The sequence below is a fragment of the Schistocerca nitens genome, chromosome 1 (assembly GCF_023898315.1).
Source record: "Schistocerca nitens isolate TAMUIC-IGC-003100 chromosome 1, iqSchNite1.1, whole genome shotgun sequence".
NCBI lineage: Eukaryota > Metazoa > Arthropoda > Insecta > Orthoptera > Acrididae > Schistocerca > Schistocerca nitens.
In genome coordinates this window covers 759,518,978-759,542,147 of record NC_064614.1, presented here as the reverse complement: position 1 = coordinate 759,542,147, position 23,170 = coordinate 759,518,978, and the positions used below count along the sequence as shown (strand labels likewise).

Here is a 23,170-nt window from a genome sequence, read left to right as displayed (position 1 = left end):
CATTTTAGAATATAACATGCAATGCAGAAATTATCCTCTAGAAGAAAGATATTCCATTCAGCAGTACTAGATTAAAAGTAATATGCACAAAGAGAGGGGGGGAGCAGGTGCTACACAGAGAGAGGGAGGGGAGGAGGAGGAGGAGATAGACAAAGAGAGGGGGAGGAGGAGACTGACAAAGAGATGGAGGAGGACGTGATAGGCAAAACGGGGGGGGGGGGGAGAGGAGTTTAGGATGATTCCCATAAAGATTTGGCACATGTGAACCACTGCTTGGTTCACTTGTAATTTTATATTCAAGCAATCAGTGACAAATAATTATTGTTCCTAATTTAATTGCATATTTTGTAGAAAACATAAAAGCAATTCCATTGTGGCTCAGGCTTTTATTAACCAATAATAATTTCAACTTCTCACGAGATTCTTTCGTGAAAAACACCTGAACACTGAGATTTGTAATTCAGTTTTAATTTTGCCATTGCTGATTTCAGTTTTTGTGCCCTCAGTGTGTGTAAGGAGATTGTTAATTTTCCCAGAACCAGACGCAAAATTCAACGTTTTCTTTTTTTATGTGTATCCATGCCTTGTATGAGAGGCCTGCCTTGGCAGCCACTGAAAGCTATGTGCTTTGCACTTTCCATGAACATTTCTTGACCCTGTCTTTCCATGAACATTTCTTGACCCTGTCTTTAACTTATGACACTATAGTCCCTTCTGTTTATAGTAGTTTCATAAATAGAGCTATCATTTGCTGCATTTAACAAATCTACTAGCACACTAGTCTCTCAGGATTTCTTGGCATGAAAGACTAATTATGTCCTTTCAGGTATTCAACCAAGTCTTTGATTTCATTTTTCTGCATAATATTTTGACAACTGACCCATTTGCCTTCTTCAGAGGGTGTGAGCTGTGTTATTATTGTGACTCGCCAATCTTTCAAAGTGCCGCCGCGCAGTTACGGGCGTCCTCTACATGCGGCGCTGTCTGCCAGCCATACAGCAGCAGCGCCACCTAAGCGGCCAGCCAGCCAGCGGCCGCTAGACTCGGACTCAGTTATGATTTGACTGTTAAAGTGTACACATGTCTTACTCTGTTTACTTGATCTGTGACTTTCATGTATTTCATCTTCCTTGAAATATATTTGTTATACTTGAAGTTATAACAATTAGTGACAAGGATGGGATTTTTCTTTTCCATCATTGACCCACGTTTCCATGGATACTTTAGAGCAACTGTTGCAAGGTCTCATAGAACAGCAAACGCATCTCACAAATGCGATTCGTGATTTCGTCGCGGCATCAAATGCGGGGAATCTCTTGTCGTTGTCTCTACCTCCTTTTCCTCCTTACGACGAGATGGCGGAAGACTGGTCTGGTTACGAAAAACGTCTTCGACAGCACTTCTTGGCATTTCATGTCGCGGATGAACAAACATGTAAGTCTCTGTTCCTTTCATGGATTTCACCTCAAATGTATCGGTTCTGGTCGCAATTGGCTCCTTTGAAAGATCCTGCGTCTTTGTCCTTTGCTGAAATGTGCTCGCTTCTGCCCGTCTATTTTCAAAAGCAAACACATGTGGTAGCCTCTCGTGTTGCCTTTTATCGTTGTCAAAAACAACCAAATCAATCCTATCGCGATTGGGCTGCAGAACTTCACGGCTTCAGTAGAAAGTGTCAGTTTGTTACCGAAGTTCACAAAGAATCCTACGCCGATTCCATGGTTGTTGTTGTTGTTGTTGTTGTTGTTGTTGTGGTCTTCAGTCCTGAGACTGGTTTGATGCAGCTCTCCATGTTACTCTATCCTGTGCAAGCTTCTTCATCTGCCAGTACCTACTGCAGCCTACATCCTTCTGAATCTGCTTAGTGTATTCATCTCTTGGTCTCCCTCTACGATTTTTACCCTCCACACTGCCCTCCAGTACCAAATTAGTGATCCCTTGATACCTCAGAACATGTCCTACCAACGGATCCCTTCTTCTAGTCATGTTGAGCCACAAACTCCTCTTCTCCCCAATTCTATCCAATACCTCCTCATTAGTTATGTGATCTACCCATCTAATCTTCAGCATTCTTCTGTAGCACTACATTTCAAAAGCTTCTATTCTCTTCTTGTCTAAACTATTTATCGTCCACGTTTCACTTCCATACATGGCTACACTCCATACAAATACTTTCAGAAATGTCTTCCTGACATTTAAATCTATACTCGATGTTAACAAATTTTTCTTCTTCAGAAACGATTTCCTTGCCATTGCCAGTCTACATTTTATATCCTCTCTACTTCGACCATCATCAGTTATTTTGCTCCCCAAATAGCAAAACTCCTTTACTACTTTAAGTGTGTCATTTCCTAATCCAATTCCCTCAGCATCACCCGACTTAATTCGACTACATTCCATTATCCTCGTTTTGCTTTTGTTGATGTTCATCTTATACCCTTCTTTCAAGACACTGTCCATTCCATTCAACTGCTCTTCCAAGTCCTTTGCTGTCTCTGACAGGATTACAATGTCGTCGGCGAACCTCAAAGTTTTTATTTCTTCTCCATGGATTTTAATACCTACTCCGAAATTTTCTTTTGTTTCCTTTACTGCTTGCTCAATATACAGATTGAATAACATCGGGGATGGGCTATAACGCTGTCTCATTCCCTTCCCAACAACTGCTTCCCTTTCATACCCCTCGACTCTTATAACTGCCATCTGCTTTCTGTACAAATTTTAAATAGCCTTTCGCCCCCTGTATTTTACCCCTGCCACCATCAGAATTTGAAAGAGAATATTCCAATCAACATTGTCAAAAGCTTTCTCTAAGTCTACAAATGCTAGAAACGTAGGTTTGCCTTTCCTTAATCTTTTTTCTAAGATAAGTCGTACGGTCAGTATTGCCTCAAGTGTTCCAACATTTCTACGGAATGCAAACTGATCTTGCCCGAGGTTGGCTTCTATCAGTATTTCCATTCGTCTGTAAAGAATTCGCGTCAGTATTTTGCAGCTGTGACTTATTAAACTGATAGTTCAGTAATTTTCACATCTGTCAACACCTGCTTTCTTTGGGATTGGAATTATTATATTCTCCTTGAAGTCTGAGGGAATTTCGCCTGTCTCATACATATTGCTCACCAGATGGTAGAACTTTGTCAGGACTGGCTCTCCCAAGGCGGTCAGTAGTTCTAATACACTCCTGGAAATGGAAAAAAGAACACATTGGCACCGGTGTGTCAGACCCACCATACTTGCTCCGGACACTGCGAGAGGGCTGTACAAGTAATGATCACACGCACGGCACAGCGGACACACCAGGAACTGCGGTGTTGGCCGTCGAATGGCACTAGCTGCGCAGCATTTGTGCACCGCCGCCGTCAGTGTCAGCCAGTTTGCCGTGGCATACGGAGCTCCATCGCAGTCTTTAACACTGGTAGCATGCCGCGACAGCGTGGACGTGAACCGTATGTGCAGTTGACAGACTTTGAGCGAGGGCGTATAGTGGGCATGCGGGAGGCCGGGTGGACGTACCGCCGAATTGCTCAACACGTGGGGCGTGAGGTCTTCACAGTACATCGATGTTGTCGCCAGTGGTCGGTGGAAGGTGCACATGCCCGTCGGCCTGGGACCGCACCGCAGCGATGCACGGATGCACGCCAAGACCGTAGGATCCTACGCAGTGCCATAGGGGACCGCACCGCCACTTCCCAGCAAATTAGGGACACTGTTGCTCCTGGGGTATCGGCGAGGACCATTCGCAACCGTCTCCATGAAGCTGGGCTACGGTCCCGCACACCGTTAGGCCGTCTTCCGCTCACGCCCCAACATCGTGCAGCCCGCCTCCAGTGGTGTCGCGAGAGGCGTGAATGGAGGGACGAATGGAGACGTGTCGTCTTCAGCGATGAGAGTCGCTTCTGCCTTGGTGCCAATGATGGTCGTATGCGTGTTCGGCGCCGTGCAGGTGAGCGCCACAGTCAGGGCTGCATACGACCGAGGCACACAGGGCCAACACCCGGCATCATGGTGTGGGGAGCGATCTCCTACACTGGCCGTACACCACTGGTGATCGTCGAGGGGACACTGAATAGTGCACGGTACATCCAAACCGTCATCGAACCCATCGTTCTACCATTCCTAGACCGGCAAGGGAACTTGCAGTTCCAACAGGACAATGCACGTCCGCATGTATCCCGTGCCACCCAACGTGCTCTAGAAGGTGTAAGTCAACTACCCTGGCCAGCAAGATCTCCGGATCTGTCCCCCATTGAGCATGTTTGGGACTGGATGAAGCGTCGTCTCACGCGGTCTGCACGTCCAGCACGAACGCTGGTCCAACTGAGGCGCCAGGTGGAAATGGCATGGCAAGCCGTTCCACAGGACTACATCCAGCATCTCTACGATCGTCTCCATGGGAGAATAGCAGCCTGCATTGCTGCGAAAGGTGGATATACACTGTACTAGTGCCGACATTGTGCATGCTCTGTTGCCTGTGTCTATGTGCCTGTGGTTCTGTCAGTGTGATCATGTGATGTATCTGACCCCAGGAATGCGTCAATAAAGTTTCCCCTTCCAGGGACAATGAATTCACGGTGTTCTTATTTCAATTTCCAGGAGTGTAGAATGTTGTCTACTACCGGGGCCTTGTTTCGACTCAGGTCTTTCAGTGCTCTGTCAAACTCTTCACACAGTATCATATCTCCCATTTCATCTTCATCTACATCCTCTTCCATTTCCATAATATTGTCTTCAACTACATCGCCCTTGTATAGACCCTCTATATAATACTCCATCCACATTTCTGCTTTCCCTTCTTTGCTTGGAACTGGGTTTCCATCAAAGCTCTTGATATCCATGCAAGTGGTTCTCCTTTCTCCAAAGGTCTCTTTAATTTTCCTGTAGGCAATATCTATCTTACCCCTAGCGAGATAAGCCTCTACATCCTTACATTTGTCCTTTAGCCATCCCTGCTTAGCCATTTTGCACTTCCTATTGATCTCATTTTTGAGACGTTTGTATTCCTTTTTGCCTACTTCATTTACTGCATTTTTATATTTTCTCCTTTCATCAATTAAATTCAATATTTCTTCTGTTACCCAAGGGTTTCTACTAGCCCTCGTCTTTTTACCCATTTGATCCTCTGCTGCCTTCACTATTTCATCCCTCAAAGCTACCCATTTTTCTTCTACTGTATTTCTTTCCCCCATTCCTGTCAATTGTTCCCTAATGCTCTCCCCGAAACCCTGTACAACCTCTGGTTCTTTCAGTTTATCCAGGTCACATCTCCTTAAATTCCCACCTTTTTGCAGTTTCTTCTAGTATCTCCAGGGTTCTTCCATGAATACAACCTTCTTTCATGATTCTTAAACTAAGTGTTAGATCTGTGCAAAATTCTACCAGATGGTTTCCTCTTTCATTTCTCTCCCCCAATCCATATTCACCCACTGTTTCCTTCTCTCCCTTTTCCTACTCTCGAATTCCAGTCACCCATGACTATTAAATTTTCGTCTCCCTTCACTATCTGAATAATTTCTTTTATCTCATCATACATTTCATCAATCTCTTCATCATCTGCGGAGCTAGTTGGCATGTAAACTTGTACTATTGTGGTAGGCATGGGCTTCGTATCTATCTTGGCCACAATAATGCGTTCACTATGCTGTTTGTAGTAGTTTACTCGCATTCCTATTTTCCTATTCATTATTAAACATACTCCTGCATTACCCCTATTTGATTTTGTATTTATAACCCTGTATTCACTTGACCAGAAGTCTTGTTCCTCCTGCCACAGAATTTCACTAATTCTCACTATATCTAACTTTAACCTATCCATTTTGCTTTTTAAATTTTCTAACCTACCTGCCCGCTTAAGGGATCTGACATTCCACGCTCCGATCCGTAGAATGCAAGTTTTCTTTCTCCTGACAATGTCATCCTCTTGAGTAGTCCCCGCCCAGAGATCCGAATGGGGGACTATTTTACCTCCGGATTATTTTACCCAAGAGGACGCCATCATCATTTAATCATACACTAAAGCTGCATGCCCTCGGGAAAAATTACGGCTGTAGTTTCCCCTTGCTTTCAGCTGTTCACAGTACCAGAACAGCAAGGCCATTTTGGTTAGTGTTACAAGGCCAGATCAGTCAATCATCCAGACTGTTGCCCCTGCAACTACTGAAAAGGCTGCTGCCCCTCTTCAGGAACCACACATTTGGCCTCTCAACGGATACCCCTTTGTTGTGTTTGCACCTATGGTATCGCTATCTGTATCGTTGAGGCACGCAAGCCTCCCCACCAATGGCGAGGTCCTCGGTCGGGATGCTATTATCCGATCGGTGCCCAACAGAGAAGTTAGGCAATGTGCCCTTCAGTTGGAAAATTCGACTCTAGATGAAGTCCTATCCATCGCTCAGTCTTTTGAAATTTCTCGCGTTGCTGGAGTGCAAATAGATGCATGGGGCGACATCGGGGAAATACAACCTCAGTGCGATGTTGACGAAGCGTGTGGCGTGTCCCTGCCGGCAAACGTGGCCGCAGTTTGCTCCCAAGCACACCCTCAGCCTAACCATAAAGAAACCTCTAAGAAACTGCAGCAAAACACACAGCAACTTCCTTCATGTCCGCGGTGTTTTACGAAACACTCACGAGAAGATTGTCCACAACGTTGGGCCGTGTGTCACAAATGCAAAAAAAAGGGTTATGTGTCATCCGTTTGCAAATCCGACCGCATACATGATGTTCATGAACATGACTCTGATTCTGTGTTGTCTGTCAATTGTACGTCTTCCCTTTTCAGGGAAGTTATTCCTCACTGTCCAAATACTTGGTCGAGATGTTCGCATGTAGGTGGATACTGGTTCTGCTGCCACTATCATCAATTCTCAGACGTATCTTCAGTTGGGTTCTCCAATCCTGTCACCTGTCACTAGGCAATTACGGACTTACAATAAACAGAAGATTTCTCTCTTGGGACAATTTGATGCTGAGGTATCTTACAAATCTGTCGTTCGCACTGTTCCCATGTTTGTGGTCGACCATAGTAACGCAGAGAATCTTTTTGGTTTCGATGCCTTTCGCGTTTTTGGGTTCTCCATAGATGACTCTGTCAATATCGGCTCTGATGCTATTCCTTATGCTCAATTGGATTCCTTGTCAATGACATTTTCGTCCCTTTTTTCTCCTGGGTTAGGCCGTGCAAACGACTTTGAAGCTCATATCACGCTCAAACCCACTGATTGGCCTAAGTTTTTTCGGGCTCGGCCCATTCCTGTGGCCCTTCGTGATCCAGTCAAATCGGAGCTGGATCGTCTCACTGCTTCAGGGGGTTTTGCTCACTTCCAGTGAGTGGTCCTCTCCTCTCGTTGTCGTTGCTAAGCTAAATGGTGATATTCGTCTCTGTGGCAATTTCAAAGCCACTGTAAATGACCAGTGCCTTATCAACACTTACCCTATGCCTCGACCTGAAGAATTGTTCACTACACTTGCTGGAGGCCAGTATTTTTCTAAACTTGACCTGTCAGAAGCTTATCATCAACTTCCTCTCGATGCTGCTTCCCGGCAGTTTCTGGTCCTTAACATGCCTTTCAGCCTCTATCAATACCAACAATTGCCATTTGGGGTTGCCAGCGCCCCTGCTCTCTTTCATCGATTCTTGGAACAATTATTGCTCACTGTCCCTGGATGCATAAATTACCAGGACGACATTGTTGTCACTGGCTCCACCACTGACAAACATCTTCAAAATCTCCGCAGACTTTTTCATGTCTTACAGACTGCCGGTCTTAAGTGTAATCTTCAGAAATCAAAATTTTTTCAGGCATCTATCACGTACCTGGGGTTTCAACTCTCTCGGGATGGTATTCGTCCACTTCAGCAAACTGTCGCTGCAATCGATGCCCTTCCTTGCCCTACATCTGTTAAGGAACTGCAGGCCTTCTTGGGGAAAATAGCATATTACCACAAGTTTTTGCCGTCTGCTGCTTCAGTGGCTCAGCCGTTGCATTGCCTGCTGCATAAAAATGTGCCTTTCACTGGTCCGCGTCATGCGATGCGGCTTTCCAGAAATTGAAGACTATGCTGAAACAGGCCCTGTGCCTGGCTACTTATCGACCTGGCCAACATCTTGTTCTTGCCACAGACAGCTCTCAATACGGGGTTGGTGCAGTCCTTGCACACCGTTTTTCTGATGGTTCTGAACAACCCATTGCTTATGCCTCCAAAACGCTCACGGATGCCCATAAAAAGTATTCTCAAATTGAAAAAGAAGCTTTGGTCATTGTTTATGCTCTTCATAAGTTTGGTGTTTTTCTCTATGGATCCAAATTTCATCTTGTTACGGATCACAAACCACTTGTTTCCTTGTTTCATCCATCAACGTCACTTCCTGACAAGGCTGCACACCGCCTCCAGCATTGGGCTCTTTACTTGTCTCGTTTCAATTATGAGATCCATTTCCGGCCGACGGCTCAACATGAGAATGCTGATGCACTGTCTCGCCTTCCCATGGGTCATGATCTGGCATTCGATAGGGGTGAACTTTTGTGTTTCCACCTGGATGCTGCCGAGCAGCGGGTTGTGGACGGGTTCCCCATCACTGGGGACAGGCTGGCCGCTGCTACGTGTTCTGACCCCACCCTGTCCCAGGTTTTACACTGTATTCAGAAGAGTTGGTCGGATTGTCCGTCCGCTAAGATTTCTGATCCATTGTGGAACTACTACGCTTTGCATTACCGCCTCACTGTTAGGGATGGTGTTATCCTCCTTTCCACCGAAAACGCTTGGCCGAGTGTTGTGGTACCTGCGTCTTTGCGTGCTTCGGTCTTGCGCCTCCTTCACCAAGGGCACTGGGGTGTCTCTCACACAAAATCCCTGGCGTGCCGTCATGTGTTCTGGTCCGGCATTGACTCTGAAATCGCACACATGGTCACTGCCTGCAGCCCTTGTGCGTCACAGGTCGCCGCCTCGAAGTCATCTTTGTCACCATGGCCTTCGCCTGTGAAGCCCTGGGAGCGTATTCATGCTGACTTTTTTAGGTACTTGTTGCCTTCTTGTTATTGATGCCTACTCTAAGTTTCCTTTCATTGTCCGTTGCACGTCGCCTACCACTGCGGCAACCAGCAATGCTCTAGCTCACATTTTCTCTTTGGAAGGACTTCCCTCTACTCTTGTTACTGATAATGGTCCACAATTTGCCTCTTCCAATTTTGCGGATTTTTGTGCCCGTCACAGCATCATGCATGTCATGGCCTCTCCATTCCATCCACAGTCAAACGGTGAGGCTGAATGACTGGTTCGCACATTTAAGGCTCAGATGAGGAAACTCCTCACTTATTCTGCTGATGATGCACTTCTCCAATTTCTGGCTTTTTACCGTTTCACCCCCATGGGCGACCACAGCCCAGCTGAGCTCTTACATGGCCGACAGCTCCGCATGCTACTTCATCTTCTGTGGCCTTCCCACTCACGGCCACGGGTGCCTTCGCTTGGCCGGTTCACCACAGACGATCTTGTATGGGTATGGGGATATGGCAGGAGGCCAAAATGGAGTCCTGGCCGTATCTTAAACACCATGGCCAACGCCTGTATGAAATCCAGACGGACACGGGTGTTGCAGTGTGTCATTCGGACCAGCTTCGGCCTCGTGTGCTGGCAACGCCTGTTCAGGATGCCGCTACACCACCTTCGGCTCTACCTGACGCTCGGGATACTGGAATCTCTCATTACTCACAACGCAGTCCTCTCACCATCATATTGGTGGCAGCACAAGAACTGACGCCACCAGGAGACGTGCCCATGCAGGAACCAGATGACCATCATCTGTCGGAGCAACTCTACTCACCTCCTCCTCCTACGGACACGGACACATCGGCCATGTCTACTGTTACAAGAACCGGACTTGCCGCAATGGGCAGATTGGTGCACGGGGCCCCAGCAGGTTCAACCCCCACGTCTCCTGTCATCTCCACCCGTTATCATCGGGGACACTTCCGTCCGTACGGGAAGCCTCCTCCTCAAGACTTTACAGCCAGTCAAACAACACCTTTGGATGTTAGCAATCTACAGGCCACCTCCATCAAGACCTGTGCAAAAACTTCAAAGGGGGGAAAAGTGTTGTGACTCGCCAATCTTTCAAAGTGCCGCTGCGCAGTTACGCGTGTCCTCTACATGCGGCGCTGTCTGTCAGCCATGCAGCAGCAGCACCACCTAAGCGGCCAGCCAACCAATGGCCACTAGACTCGGACTCGGTTATGATTTGACTGTTAAAGTGTACACATGTCTTACTCTGTTTACTTGATCTGTGACTTTCATGTATTGCGTCTTCCTTGAAATATATTTGTTCAACTTGAAGTTATAACAGTTATTATGCATAACTCCTGGCTGGGGTGCATGATAGCACAGCTCACAAAATCTGTAATCACAAGCACACTGATTACTAGAAGATTTCCGACCAAAGAATGACCAACTGGAGCATCGCAGCTGAGTTTATGTCACAGCTGCTACGTACACTCTTATTCCAGAGTTGAGGATTTCTAAATCCTCTATGAGATACAACTAAGCACATTCTTACTTAGTGTGCTGAATATAGAAACTTCTTTATCATGTTTAATGTGATTTTGAAATCTGGCAATTATTTCTAATGTCATTAAGCTCACATCTATCAGTCTCAATGTGAAAATGTTGTTGGCTACCAGCAAAAATGTTTTTAAGGAACCATCATCATCTACAAAATTTTCAGTTACTTTAGCAAATGAATCTGCTAATCTTTACAATGTAGTTATTTGAAGAACTGCATTTTGGCCATCAGCTATACGAATTACTCGTTATTCTTTAACAGTTTTGATTGAAGCAACCATCATCACAGGAAGAGAAAACAGTGCCAGATTGATAACCAAGTCATCTTTCCTTTAAATGAAGTGAAAGCCCTGAAAGTTACAAGATGTTTGTATAGACATACGTAATGACTTTAAATAGCATACAATTTGCCTCTCAGTAAATTACAACAGAAACAGAAGTTAAGCAGATAGGAAATGACCATCAAAAACTGATAATTAAACCATAATAAAATATACAAATGGTGTTCAAGGTGAATCCTTAGAACAATAGCACACGGAGAAAGTGGCCCAGGCAAACAGCTCATTTTCAAGGGGACAGCTCTTGCATCGAAACATACAAGATGTTCGATGCTCATCACCTTCTGCAAACAACACCCTGACAAATGGAATGTCCAGTGGTTTGGGTCAACAGTTTCCGCAAACGACCCTCTCATCTGTGGCTACCATACTGCAGAGCATACCAGGTCACACCTTGTCCCAAAATAACCAAATATGGTCAACATCCAACAAATGACTCAGCTCTACCAAGGCACCATTGGGTCACAAAATTCACAACTGATGCCGGGCATGAGGATACACAGGCTGTCCATAGCTGAGTGAGAATGAGGTTTGCCATCGTGCTATGCATCCAATCTTACATGGCCTAACCAGCCAATCCAAGCTAAGGGCTTGATTATCAGTCTCAAGCAAAAAGGCTCAATGTTCTAAATAAAATTCAAAATTTTTGAAGGCATAAAATACTGCCAGAGCTTCTAACTTGTAGACTGAATAATTTGCCTCTACACTAGATTACAACCTGGATATATACTTGACAGGACATCACTCATCACTGCACTCCTGCCACACGACAACTGCTAGTCCAGAGATGGATATGTCTGTTTGAAGCACAAAGTTTTTCTCAAAATCAGGAATGGCTAACACGGGTGTTGTACTAACAGCCTGCTTCAAGGCATTGAAAGCAGCTTGCTGACTATTCACCCATTGAAATGGCATGTCCTTATGATGCAACATGTTAAGATGAGCTTCTAGCTGAGCAAATCCTTAAATGAACTTACAGAAAAAGTTAATCATACCAATAAATCGAGTGACATCTCTCTTCCTTCTAGATGCATCATTCGTCAGAGTGCTTTTTTGGTGAAGGTGAGCATCGAGCGTGTTAGATGCAAGAGCTGTCCCCTTGAAAATGAGCTGTTTGCCTGGGCCACTTTCTCTGCGCGTTATTGTCCTAAGGATTCACCTTGAATACAATTTGTATATTTTATTGTGGTTTTAACTGTCAGTTTCTGGTGGTCATTCGCTCTCTATTTAATTTCAAAGTTGTTGAACACTAATCTTACCATGAACTGTAAGTTGTGGAATGCAAATATCTTGTTTACCTCATTGTGAACTGTTGTGCACTATCACAAGTGCTATAAATCATATGTCTGCTGTGGTGCAGCAACAGAATTATTGGATTTGCTCTAAAGTTTAGTTTAGTTAAATTCATGAAGTTGAAGTTTTAACTTCTAGTAGGGCAGTGTTATTTAAATGTTCTTAAAGAGTTAATTACCTACAGTTAAGGTCATAAGTCTTAAATTTTACTTGTTGCTTATTTTTTAATGTTTCTTGTTTTAAAGGTTTTTTATAATCTAGAGCTAAACTTAAAGGTTTCATTATTTAAGGTCTTGTTGCTCAGCTATTAAAAGGAATCCTTAGAATTTCACTATCTACTTTATTTGTGGCCGATTCTGGCTGGCCTTCAGATTTTATGTTTTGTGTATTTTACAATGCACCTTCTTTTTATTTCAGTTGTGTCTTAACTGTCCAAGGGGCAAATCTGTGAATCTGTTCCCTGTGGGTCAGACATGCATCACTGTAATACAAAATTTGAAGTGTTCTTCCTCTTACGAATTGCTAAAATTGATAATGAGATGTTGCCCACGTTGTTTATCAATTCAGTCATGCTGTGTGTGTTAAATATTCTCAAGGATCAATAAAGCCACTGTTCAGTTTTGTTAAATATTTTTGTGGCCTATATGCTTACCACTCAATCTAAATCGTCGCTTCATACCACATGGTAGCAGAGCGTCGTTAATACTAGTCCAGAGAAAAATGTTGTAATTGACCAGCTAGTAGAGAAAATTGTTTCCCTTCAACAGAAAATGAATGTGCTTCAATGGGAAGGCAGTGAGGAACATCAAATGATGTCGCATATTGGTAACCGGGATGGCATGTCAGTTAACAGCAGACAGACAGAAGTTTCCTACTCATTTGGTAAATTGTTGAATTTGATATTGCCTATTCTACAGCAGTTCAGTCAGTTAGCATTGAACTGTAAAAATTTTATGGTTATTTGCTAGGTTAATGATTCATATTGAGGTTTTTCAAATCTCTTATGCTGTCATTTTGCAAGTGATTTGTCCATTGGCTGAGGGGAGGCTATCCAGAATGATTTATAACATTATTCAGAAAGGTCAATTGTTGCAGCACTTGCACAATAAAATTATTGAAGAAATTCTTTCTAAGAGAGTGAGAAATGGGCTTATAACGAATTTCATTTTCATGTTCAGTTGTCGACCGAAGCCTCTGCTAACTATGATGAAAGTACGAGGGTCGTTCAATAAGTAATGCCCTACATTCTTTTTCTCAGAACATATTTATTACTAAGAGTCAGAATATGGTGACAATGTACATCAACATTTCTTGTCCATGACCTATTTTTCTACATAGTCTCCATCACGTTCTATGGCCATATGCTAACGCTGTGGAAGAGCATGTATTCCCTGCTGGTAAAAACTCTTGTCCTGTAGGTGTAGCCATGTTTTCATTGCATGACTGTCACTGTTGTCATCTTCAAAGTGTGTTCCCTGTAGAGCATCTTTAAGTGGCCCAAAGAGATGGAAGTTTGAGGGGGTCAGGTCTGGACTGTAGGGTGAATGAGGCAATGCTGTCCAACCCAAATTAGCTATGTGTTCCTGGGTTCTCAGACTTGTGTGTGGGTGTGTATTATCGTGTTGGAGCAAGGTTTCGCTGGATTCTTGTCCAATCAAACAAGTCAGAAATGGTTCTTGAGTTTATTCAGAGTCTTCGTGTATGTCTCTGAATTGATGGTTGACCCTCTAGGCATCACATCCACAAGAAGGACGCCATCACAATCGCAGAAGACTGTCACCATGACTTTTCCGGCAGAGGGGATTGTCTTGAATTTCTTCTTTTGGGGTGAATGAGGATGAGGCCACTCCAATGAACTGCCTTTTTGTTTCTAGCACAAGGTGGTGCACCCAGCTTTCGTTCCCTGTAGCAATCCATGACAGAAAGGCCTCTCTGTCAGTCTCAAAACACTCCAACAATTCAGATGAAACAGCCTTTCTTTGAATCCTGTGGTCTGCTGTGAGTATTCGTGGAACCCATCATTAGCATCTCTGAACATCCTTGATTATTATTGTTAATGATTATTGCAGGGCACTTCCAATGCTGACTGACAACTGTAGAGCCAATTGTCAAGTTGTGATATGCCAGTCAGCACAAATAATGGCATCCACACGATTCCACATGTCTGGAGCAGTGCCTGTGACAGGATGTACTGAGTATGGCTGACCATGGAGCTCTGTTTCTGCATTTCCTGAGGCTGTAACTTTCTTTATCCATCGCCCAAATATACTCCTATCAACTGCATTATCACCATACACTGCACAGAAATGTTTATGGATGTTCACCACAATTTCTTTTTCTGCTGCTCACAAGAAATCAATAACAGCACACTGCTTGTAAAGTGAATCATATGTAGATACGAATTTGACTCTGTACTATGGCTCTGCCATCTGCCAGAATGGTTCAAAACCTCACCAGCACAGAGAACAAACATCAAATGTGAAGCACCAACATTTGCCTATGTATATTAATGGCTTTTTAAAAAAAGTGGTGCATTACTTATTGATATTAGGATGGCTAAAGTTGCTTTAGGCCTTAAATTCACTAAAGAACAAACTGTTGCTAGTATTTTGGACAGTATGCAGCAGGAAGGCTGCCTGAGAGTTGCATTCCATGAGTAACAGGCAAGCTTTTGTAATCTTGATCACACTGCGAGCACTGTTGAAGGAATTCATTTTAGTGACAAGAAAAGGGATAGTTCAAAGGTTGTTGCTGAAGCAAGTCAGCTCCTTTACATGGGTTTATCGAGAAAAAATAACTTTCTGGCAAGGAAACTGTTTCATTGTGCACAATCAGGCCATTTTGCCAGAAACAGTGTGGTACATAAAGAGAATCATACAAGCTGACACCAGGAGTGGGCTGCTCACCGTCTTGGTTCTTACTGGGTGCCACCAGGCTGTTGTTGGTTGTTGCAGGTGTGTGCCTTAATTACTGAAGGGCCAGTGTGTGCACTCTGTGACTCTGGCGACAATTTGAGTTTAATGATTTTACAATGGTTCTTAAGGTACAGAAACATTTGTGAATTTCCTGAACGAACAACAGTGAAGCAAATGTGCCTTTCAATTAATGCCGAGTCTGTTCCTATTGGGAGTCGAGTGAGGGCTCACATTAAGATATATGATTTCTCTTGGACCATTACATTTGCTATCATGAATTGTTTGTCTGTTGATGTCATTTTGGGTTGTGGTTTTCTTGACAAGGCAAACTGCTTGTTGTATTTTGCATATAGATCATTCTGGTTTAAGTTCAGTTCAGGTCAGAGGTATCAGTTTTGCAATTATTCTATGGTTGGGGTTAATTATGTACAAACAAGTGAAGTGGAGTTTGATTTTGCTCATTTGAAGAGGGAAGAGGCTGAGCACTTGATGAGGGTTTTGGAACAATTTCCGAATGTTCTTACTAAGCGTCTGTGAGTTACCAACTGCTTTCATTACTGAATCCCACAGCTGAATGAGAGTGAGGTTTACCCTTGCACCTAGCAGACTGGGACATCAGCATTACTATGGCTGTACCTATATTCCTTATGGAATCCGCATGCAGCTCCACAGATAAAATTGACTGATGTCGATAACAAGTCACATCCATGAGGCAGAACTCCACTGTTTCACTTCCTGGACTGACTTGTCATGAGTGCCTCAGCTCACAGCTAGGAGAAGCCTTGCCAAAACCCATGGCAGTGACACCAGAGCAGCCACTGCCAACTTTAGGCGAATGATAGCATATGTAAAATCAAATTGAGCTATCATACTTGAGATCGAGCCAGCACCAAACTGGCTCAACTGCAATCAAATCTTGTACAGAATAAAGAATTTGTACAGTTGATGGTTGAGATTCAGTTCTTCAAGCTCCTGACAGCTGTAGCAAGTCACCCCAATAAAATATTACAAAGGATATAATTACAGTTTTCAGCTTACTCTTGACTGTTAGTTATAGCTAAAACATCCATAATAGACGTGTACCCTCCCATTTCTTTGATTTTGAGTTTGTTCCGTATATTCAGATCATTTATCTCTTCAATGAGATATTCGAGAAAGAGAGGAAGAAAAGGATAATAGGTTTTAATATTCCATCAATGACAAAGTCATTAGAAATGGAACATATGCTCAGAATGGACAAAGATGGAGACTGAAAAGTGTCCTTTTATAAGGTGCCATATCCCTGTATCCTGCACATGATAACCAACATTTTGATGGCAAAACAGAAATTTGAACAATTATGTTTACTCTGTGTATACCACTACTGTTTGTACTCATGCCTACTTTATGTCAATTTACAATATCAATTAATTTATAGATATGTTTGATGGTTACATATAAGAAGCTGGAAGAAACCTCTGGATTCAGATCAGCTTCACTATATGTTTTTAACATTATACAATTAATGTAACTTTTTGAGTACTGCTTTTTTCCTTCTCTATTCCAAAAACAGACTACAAACATAAGTTACATTAGCAATGAAATTCTACATGTAGGTCACTGTACAAATACCTTAAGCTGCTGGTTACATATGAAGTTTAACAAGAGTAGTAGTTCAAGTAACATTTATGATGTTGTAATCGGACACACTTAGCTAGTGTACATCTGCAGGGGAAAAAATTGCAACTCTAGTGTAAAACAACGTTGTTCGCTTTTCACAACTATAGTGCATGAAAGAAACAAAATATCATTGAATTAATATATTATAAAAATGTATATAATTTTTTTATGTATCATAGATTTTTCTTCTGTGAGATAAGATCTTTTCTGTACAGTCAGTAGCTCTCACAGTCAGTGAAAGCGATGAGTTCTATACTTGAATACAAATGGGAAATTATATCTCATCAGACGGTAGCTGGGTGTATTTTGTCCCGTAGACCTACATTGTTTCCAGATTACATGTAAATTGATAGGGGATGACTGCTTACAGCTGAAGGGGGCATTAAGTGGAATCAGTGGTGATGAGCAAAAATGTGTGTCGGACCAGGATTCAAACCCAGGATCTCCTGCTTATTACGCAGGAGCGATACCCACTGTGCCATCTGGGACACAGCATTATTGCAACTGCATGGACTATCTCGGTATGCCTCACGGCGAATCCACACTCCCACCAAGCGCCACCTATCCGCAGTTGCTACCCATACCCCTGTTGGCTACTTTGAGATTCCCACAGGAGGTCAGACATACTGGTGCATTCGCACTGAAGATTGCCCAGCCAGGCATATGAATTATTTGAATCCATGGTGTCTGTTCCTTTAAAAGAACAGACACCACACACATCCACAAAAAAAAAAAAAAAAAACATAACAACATATATTGTACATACAGTGTTTCACAACTGCAGGATCTGCATGGTGTCTCTCCTTTCAAAGGAACAGACACCATGCATTCAAATTATTTCCAGATTATTAATTCCAAAAGTAAATGTGCAACTTGTTATTGCTGTGCATTTTAGAATATAACATACAATGAAGAAATTGTCCATCAATGAAAGGCATTCTACTCAGCAAATATGTACTTACATAGTAGCAGATTAAAATTAAGGTGTACACACACAGCGAACAGGGATGGTATGATACACTATCAATGACATAACTCTCTGCTAATGAAGAACCCGTAATGATGGATAAAAGCAGAAAAATAAACTACAAATTGATATTTTGAACGGAACTAGTAACACATTTAATTGTTAAATAAGACAGGATGAAACCTATACCTCCTTGTGGTGCAATGATTTCTGTGCTCTTGACACATGTACATTTTGAACAGCTGTGTTATTTGTTTTCTGCAGTTTCTGTATAAAACTCTCTCTCTCAACAATTTTTTTCTCCAAGTGTTTGTTCCGTTTCGTTAACTCCATTATCAGAGTGACTGCTTTATCTGAAATGATCTGCATGATTCGTGAATTCTGAAATGATAGCAACCACATAACTGATGCTCATAGAAAATCACAGGAATAGTAGCAGTAACAAATTAGTACACTGACATACATTTATTGGATTCATTAAGTGTTCAATTTGTTGATCTCTTGTGCGCACTGCTTTCTCCATCTTAAGCAACTGGATTTTCTGTTTTTGGTTTTCATCTTTTAGATTAGAAACATATGATTTCAAATGACTTATTTCATCCCAGAGGTCTTCCTGCAATTTGAAATTACTATCAATAATCAGACAATTTCTAGTGAAAATGATACAAAAAAGAGATGAACAACTTGCGCTTACAAAAAGAAGTACACCAAACTGTTGGAAGTATAACAAAAAGATAGTAAAAGTCAGTTCATGAGGGAAGTCATGTGCAGGTATAAAAAGGAAACAGAAATTTGCTAGCAATAAACTTTTTTTCTTCTACTGCCAACTTATTTGAAGTAGTTCAGCAGCTTTATAGAATTAAATATAAACAGATATCAGAATCATAAATTAGGGGGAAAAAAAACCACATCCCACTGCATACCCAGAAGTTATTCTGGTTCACATTACTACAGCTAAGGTGATTAGATACCTCAATATTGCCCTCACAATAAATTATGCTATCATTTGGAGCCCAACATCTTTCATGTGCTTTCGTACAGCAACATAACTTCGCTGTGACCAGTATTGGCAACACAACACAATACCTACAGGGGTTGGACAAAAATATGAAAAAACTGTGAGAAATGCATTCTTGAACATAAATTCAGATGATACCCAACATTGGAGGTTGCACTGTTGTATCTGACCTCAAATGTCTCCTGTTCTAACGGCTTTGGATGACGATTTAAGTGCGAAGTAGATACCCAAACTTCCACTTCTTTTACGAGATGACTTACTTGAGATGCTCAGCCGATCTTCCTTCCTGGCTCGCCTGCTGCTGCAAACTCTCTTTCACTTCTTCTCCAAAGTATGCTGCTAGGTACAGGAATCTCTTAAGACTCTTTCTACTTATAAAAATAAGTAGATATACAAAGTTTCATTTGCTTCAACTAACGACGTATATTTGAACTTCATACGTTTTACATATCCCACTCTTCACATAAATATATACTGTTTAGTATCCCATGTCTCCTAATGTCAGAAACAAACTAATTTACATATAAGAGAAAGGTGCTTAGACACCCTGTCCATTCTCAACATGAATCAGGATACACGTCTTCCCTTCAACAAGTCTAAAACAAGAGTTTTTCTCAAGAGCACCTTCTCCACTGTTCTTGTTATTATAACAATGGTCACTGACACAATTAGCACAGAATAACATAGAAGCAACATGGTTCTTCCATACACTTTCACTAAAACTTCCATGGATTGCCCGACAAGTACTTGTCACTGCCGTTTGACCACTCTGTCTAAATTCTTCTCGCGACTGAATTTCAAACCTGCACACACAAACATGTGACATGCAGTAGGTAGGATTCTATCATCCCAAACTCGCATCTACAGTATCATGTGTTCGAGACAGTAGAAGACTGAGTGGTTCTAGAATTTATGCAGAAATTCTCTAAACACTACAATGTGCAATGTCCTGATCACACTGCAAGAGTCAGAAATGGTTGGAACAGTATTCCATGTAGTTTTGATTGCACTATGTTGGAGCTTAGTGAATCTGAACATGGGCAAATGGTTGGTGCTTGTTTGGTAGGTGTTTCCATAACCAAGAGAGCCAAAGTATTTGGCTTTTCAAGAGGCATTGCATCAAAGATGCATATAGGGAAAATGGAAAAACATCATCTGCTAAGACAAATGTAGAAGAAAATGTGTACTGAGTGATAATTATGGACAATAACTGAAGAGGATTATGATGAAAAAGAAGGAAGTCAGCAGAAAAAGTCATTGCAGAACTCAATGTCACACCTATGAATCCTGTCAGCGTCTAATCAACATGAAGCGAGCTCCAGAAGCAGGTCATTGCAAGGCGAACTGGAATTCCAAAACCACTTATCAGTGCTGCAAAAGTCCATAAATGGAAAATGTGGTGCTGAAGCCATAAAACTGGATTAAGGAGCAATGGGAGAAAGTCATTTGGACAGATGAGCTGTCTTTCACACCATTTTCATCACCTTGCCAAGTTTATATCCCAAGAATGAAACATGATGGGGATTTGGTGACGATTCTGGGCAGCCATACTGTGGTATTCCATGGGCCCCATGGTTACTCTGCTAACCCAAATCACTGACAATGATTACATGGCCATTTTGCCTGATCGGGTCCATACCATGGGACAGTGTCTGTTCCCCAATGGTGATGCTGTGTGCTAAGGCAACAGGGTTTCTGACCATGCAGCTAGCATCGTCTAGGACTGGTTTTGTAAGCATGAGGATGAACGGTCGTATCTCCCCTGGACACCAAAGTCACAAGATCTCAAACTTACTGAGAGTGTGTGCTCTACTTTGGAGAGAAAGGTGTGTGATTGCTATCCATCTCCATCATCTTTACCTGAACTTGCCACTATTTTGCAGGAAGAATAGTGTAAGATTCCCTTAAAAACAATACATGACATATATTTACCCATTCTCAGACAACTGGAAGCAGTTTTGAATGCCAACGGATTTCCAACACCATGTTAGTCACAGTAAAATGTTGTGTTTTTGGTGTCTCCATATTTCTGTCTAACACCTGTATTTAAGAACCTATAGTTCGTCAACACCTGCAGTGGAGTATCTTTCAATCACTAATCCACATTGCAGAAGTGTGAGACTGGATGTCTGTTACAGTGATACACATTATTCATTTGTTTATTTTTATTCATCTATTGGATACTGTACAGTATAGCACACTTCATGATACCAAATATCTTAAACACAAGGTTGTTGTTGTTGTTGTTGTGGTCTTCAGTCCTGAGACTGGTTTTATGCAGCTCTCCATGCTTCTCTATCCTGTGCAAGCTGCTTCATCTCCCAGTAACTACTGCAACCTAAATCCTTCTGAATCTGCTTAATGTATTCATCTCTTGGTCTCCCTCTACGATTTTTACCCCCCACGCTGCCCTCCAATACTAATACACAAGGTTAAACTATATATATTTACATATAAATTGTGTTTTTTATAGATTATGATTTGAGACATTCATGTACACAATTTCATATTTTCTTCTTGAATAGATCCTCATTTGTCTCTCAAACTTGTTTACACTGGTGAGTACAGTTTTATCCCCATGTGATGTTTTCTCTTTGACACCTATACTGTTTGTAAGTATAAGATGCAGATTATTTTGGTATCTTGTAATGTAATTGTAAATGTCTGAATTTTACAAAATATTTCGTGTTTCTTGGTAAATGATGTTTTCCTAATGCACATGTAGGCAATGACAAAGTTATTAATTTTTAAAACAAATATCCAAATAATTCTCTAATTTTCTATTCAGTAATGATCCTGCTAGCTCTCATTTTTACTCTGATATAACTCAATGTGGCATAAGACTTATCCCTGAGTATTATTCTTTACCTCAGGTGTGAATGAAAGTATGCATAAATCTTTTCATGAATGCCTGCTCATTTGTGCAGTTTTTCAGGATACTTACAACATTACAATCTTTACTTAGATTTACATGTGGCCCATATGTGCCTATTATCTTGAGATATGTAGGACCAAAAATTAATCTAATATTTATTACAGATTGATTATTAATGGTGACATTTGTATGTTGGGCATTTATAGACTTTGCACTATGAAAATTTTGTGCTGCTGTTTTATTATTATTATTCATAATTAGCTGGTTTAAGTGGGACCAGTCTCTCAGTGGTTGGTGGTAGTGTCTATGTATTCTTGAAGACTCTCATTTTTTCAGCTTTTATTATGACTACCATATTATCAGCAAATAATATGATTTTGTTGAACTCAACATTCAAGACCAGCTCATTAATATAGATAAGGAAAATAAATAGTCGTAATATAGACCTTCATGGAAAATCAGAGGTGAATGGAGCCTTATTTCATATGTACTTGGAGATTAATTTAATTTTGTTGTATGTATATCTTATGCAAACTTTCTGTTAATAGTTGCTTGAAAGTGACTGAATTCAGCCCCTTGACAAGCCCCGTGTGATGCATTTTTTAAGTGTCCATAGGAGAATAGCATGAATGACAGCACCAAATACTTTTGGTAAGTTTGGGAATATTACTGTCACTACTCACACTTAGTTTTAACACGTGGTATGAACAGTTGTATAAAGAAGTCTTTCAACTTCTGGCTATGAAATCCAAGCTCTCAGTTAGTGTATCAGTTTTGTTGATGAATAATTTTGAATATCTTCCAAAAAGTGGACACCAGAGTAATTCAATGGTAGTTACGTATATTACCATACTATCTTGCTTTGTAAGTAGGAATGGTTTTAGATGTTTTCAGGACTTCTGGAAAAATTCCTGAGTGGAGTGAGCTATGAGAGATGTATTAGAGAGTTCATTAAATTTTGTTAAAATTTCTTTACGGTCAGATGAGGTATACCATCAATGCTGGGTGCATGTATATTTCATTTGTTCTTCCAGAGCTTTTACTACTTTTTCTATCCTTACGTTGGTAATAAACATTGAGTTTTTGTAAGACTGAGTTTTGTTTTTGGTTGACAGCATGTTTCTGTTTAAATTTTTAGTTACTCTAGTAAAGGAGGCAATTAGTGAAGAAGTGTCCTGTTTCTGTTAGACAAGAGATTTTCTTTCGGTTATGTGTCAGGACAATGTTTTCAATTTTTTTCATAGTTACCCATTTCCTGCACAGTTTTTACTTTATTTACTGCATTATGGATATAGTAACTGTTGTGACAGTGCCACGAAATTTAACAGTGCCACCACGTCAGTACGCGCAAACGGTGATAAGAGGCGCTCCGCAACTCGGCTGAGCGCGGGAGCGCCACCTAGCTACGAACGGCGCCGGCCGCATGTCGCGGCACGGCAGTCGAATGACAGATACGGAGTTGGTAGCATGTAACCAGCTATTGTTTCTACGTTTGTATATCCACACAATTTATTGGTGATTAAAGGTTATAACACTTTTTGGCGACGAGGTTGG

The 23,170-nt window shown here is 41.8% G+C and overlaps 1 protein-coding gene across 2 annotated transcripts in view; it reads right to left on the bottom strand.

Annotated features, from left to right (window-relative positions):
• LOC126237024 (IQ domain-containing protein E-like) overlaps positions 1–23,170 on the bottom strand; it is a 285,500-nt gene that overhangs the window by 233,440 nt on the left and 28,890 nt on the right. For both annotated transcript variants that reach the window (XM_049946781.1, XM_049946771.1), the window contains exons 2-3: positions 18,187–18,336; positions 17,913–18,104 (exon numbers count right to left, since the gene is read on the bottom strand). In XM_049946781.1, the coding sequence (XP_049802738.1) occupies positions 17,913–18,104; positions 18,187–18,336 (342 nt within the window). The remainder of the gene's footprint in view (positions 1–17,912; positions 18,105–18,186; positions 18,337–23,170) is intronic.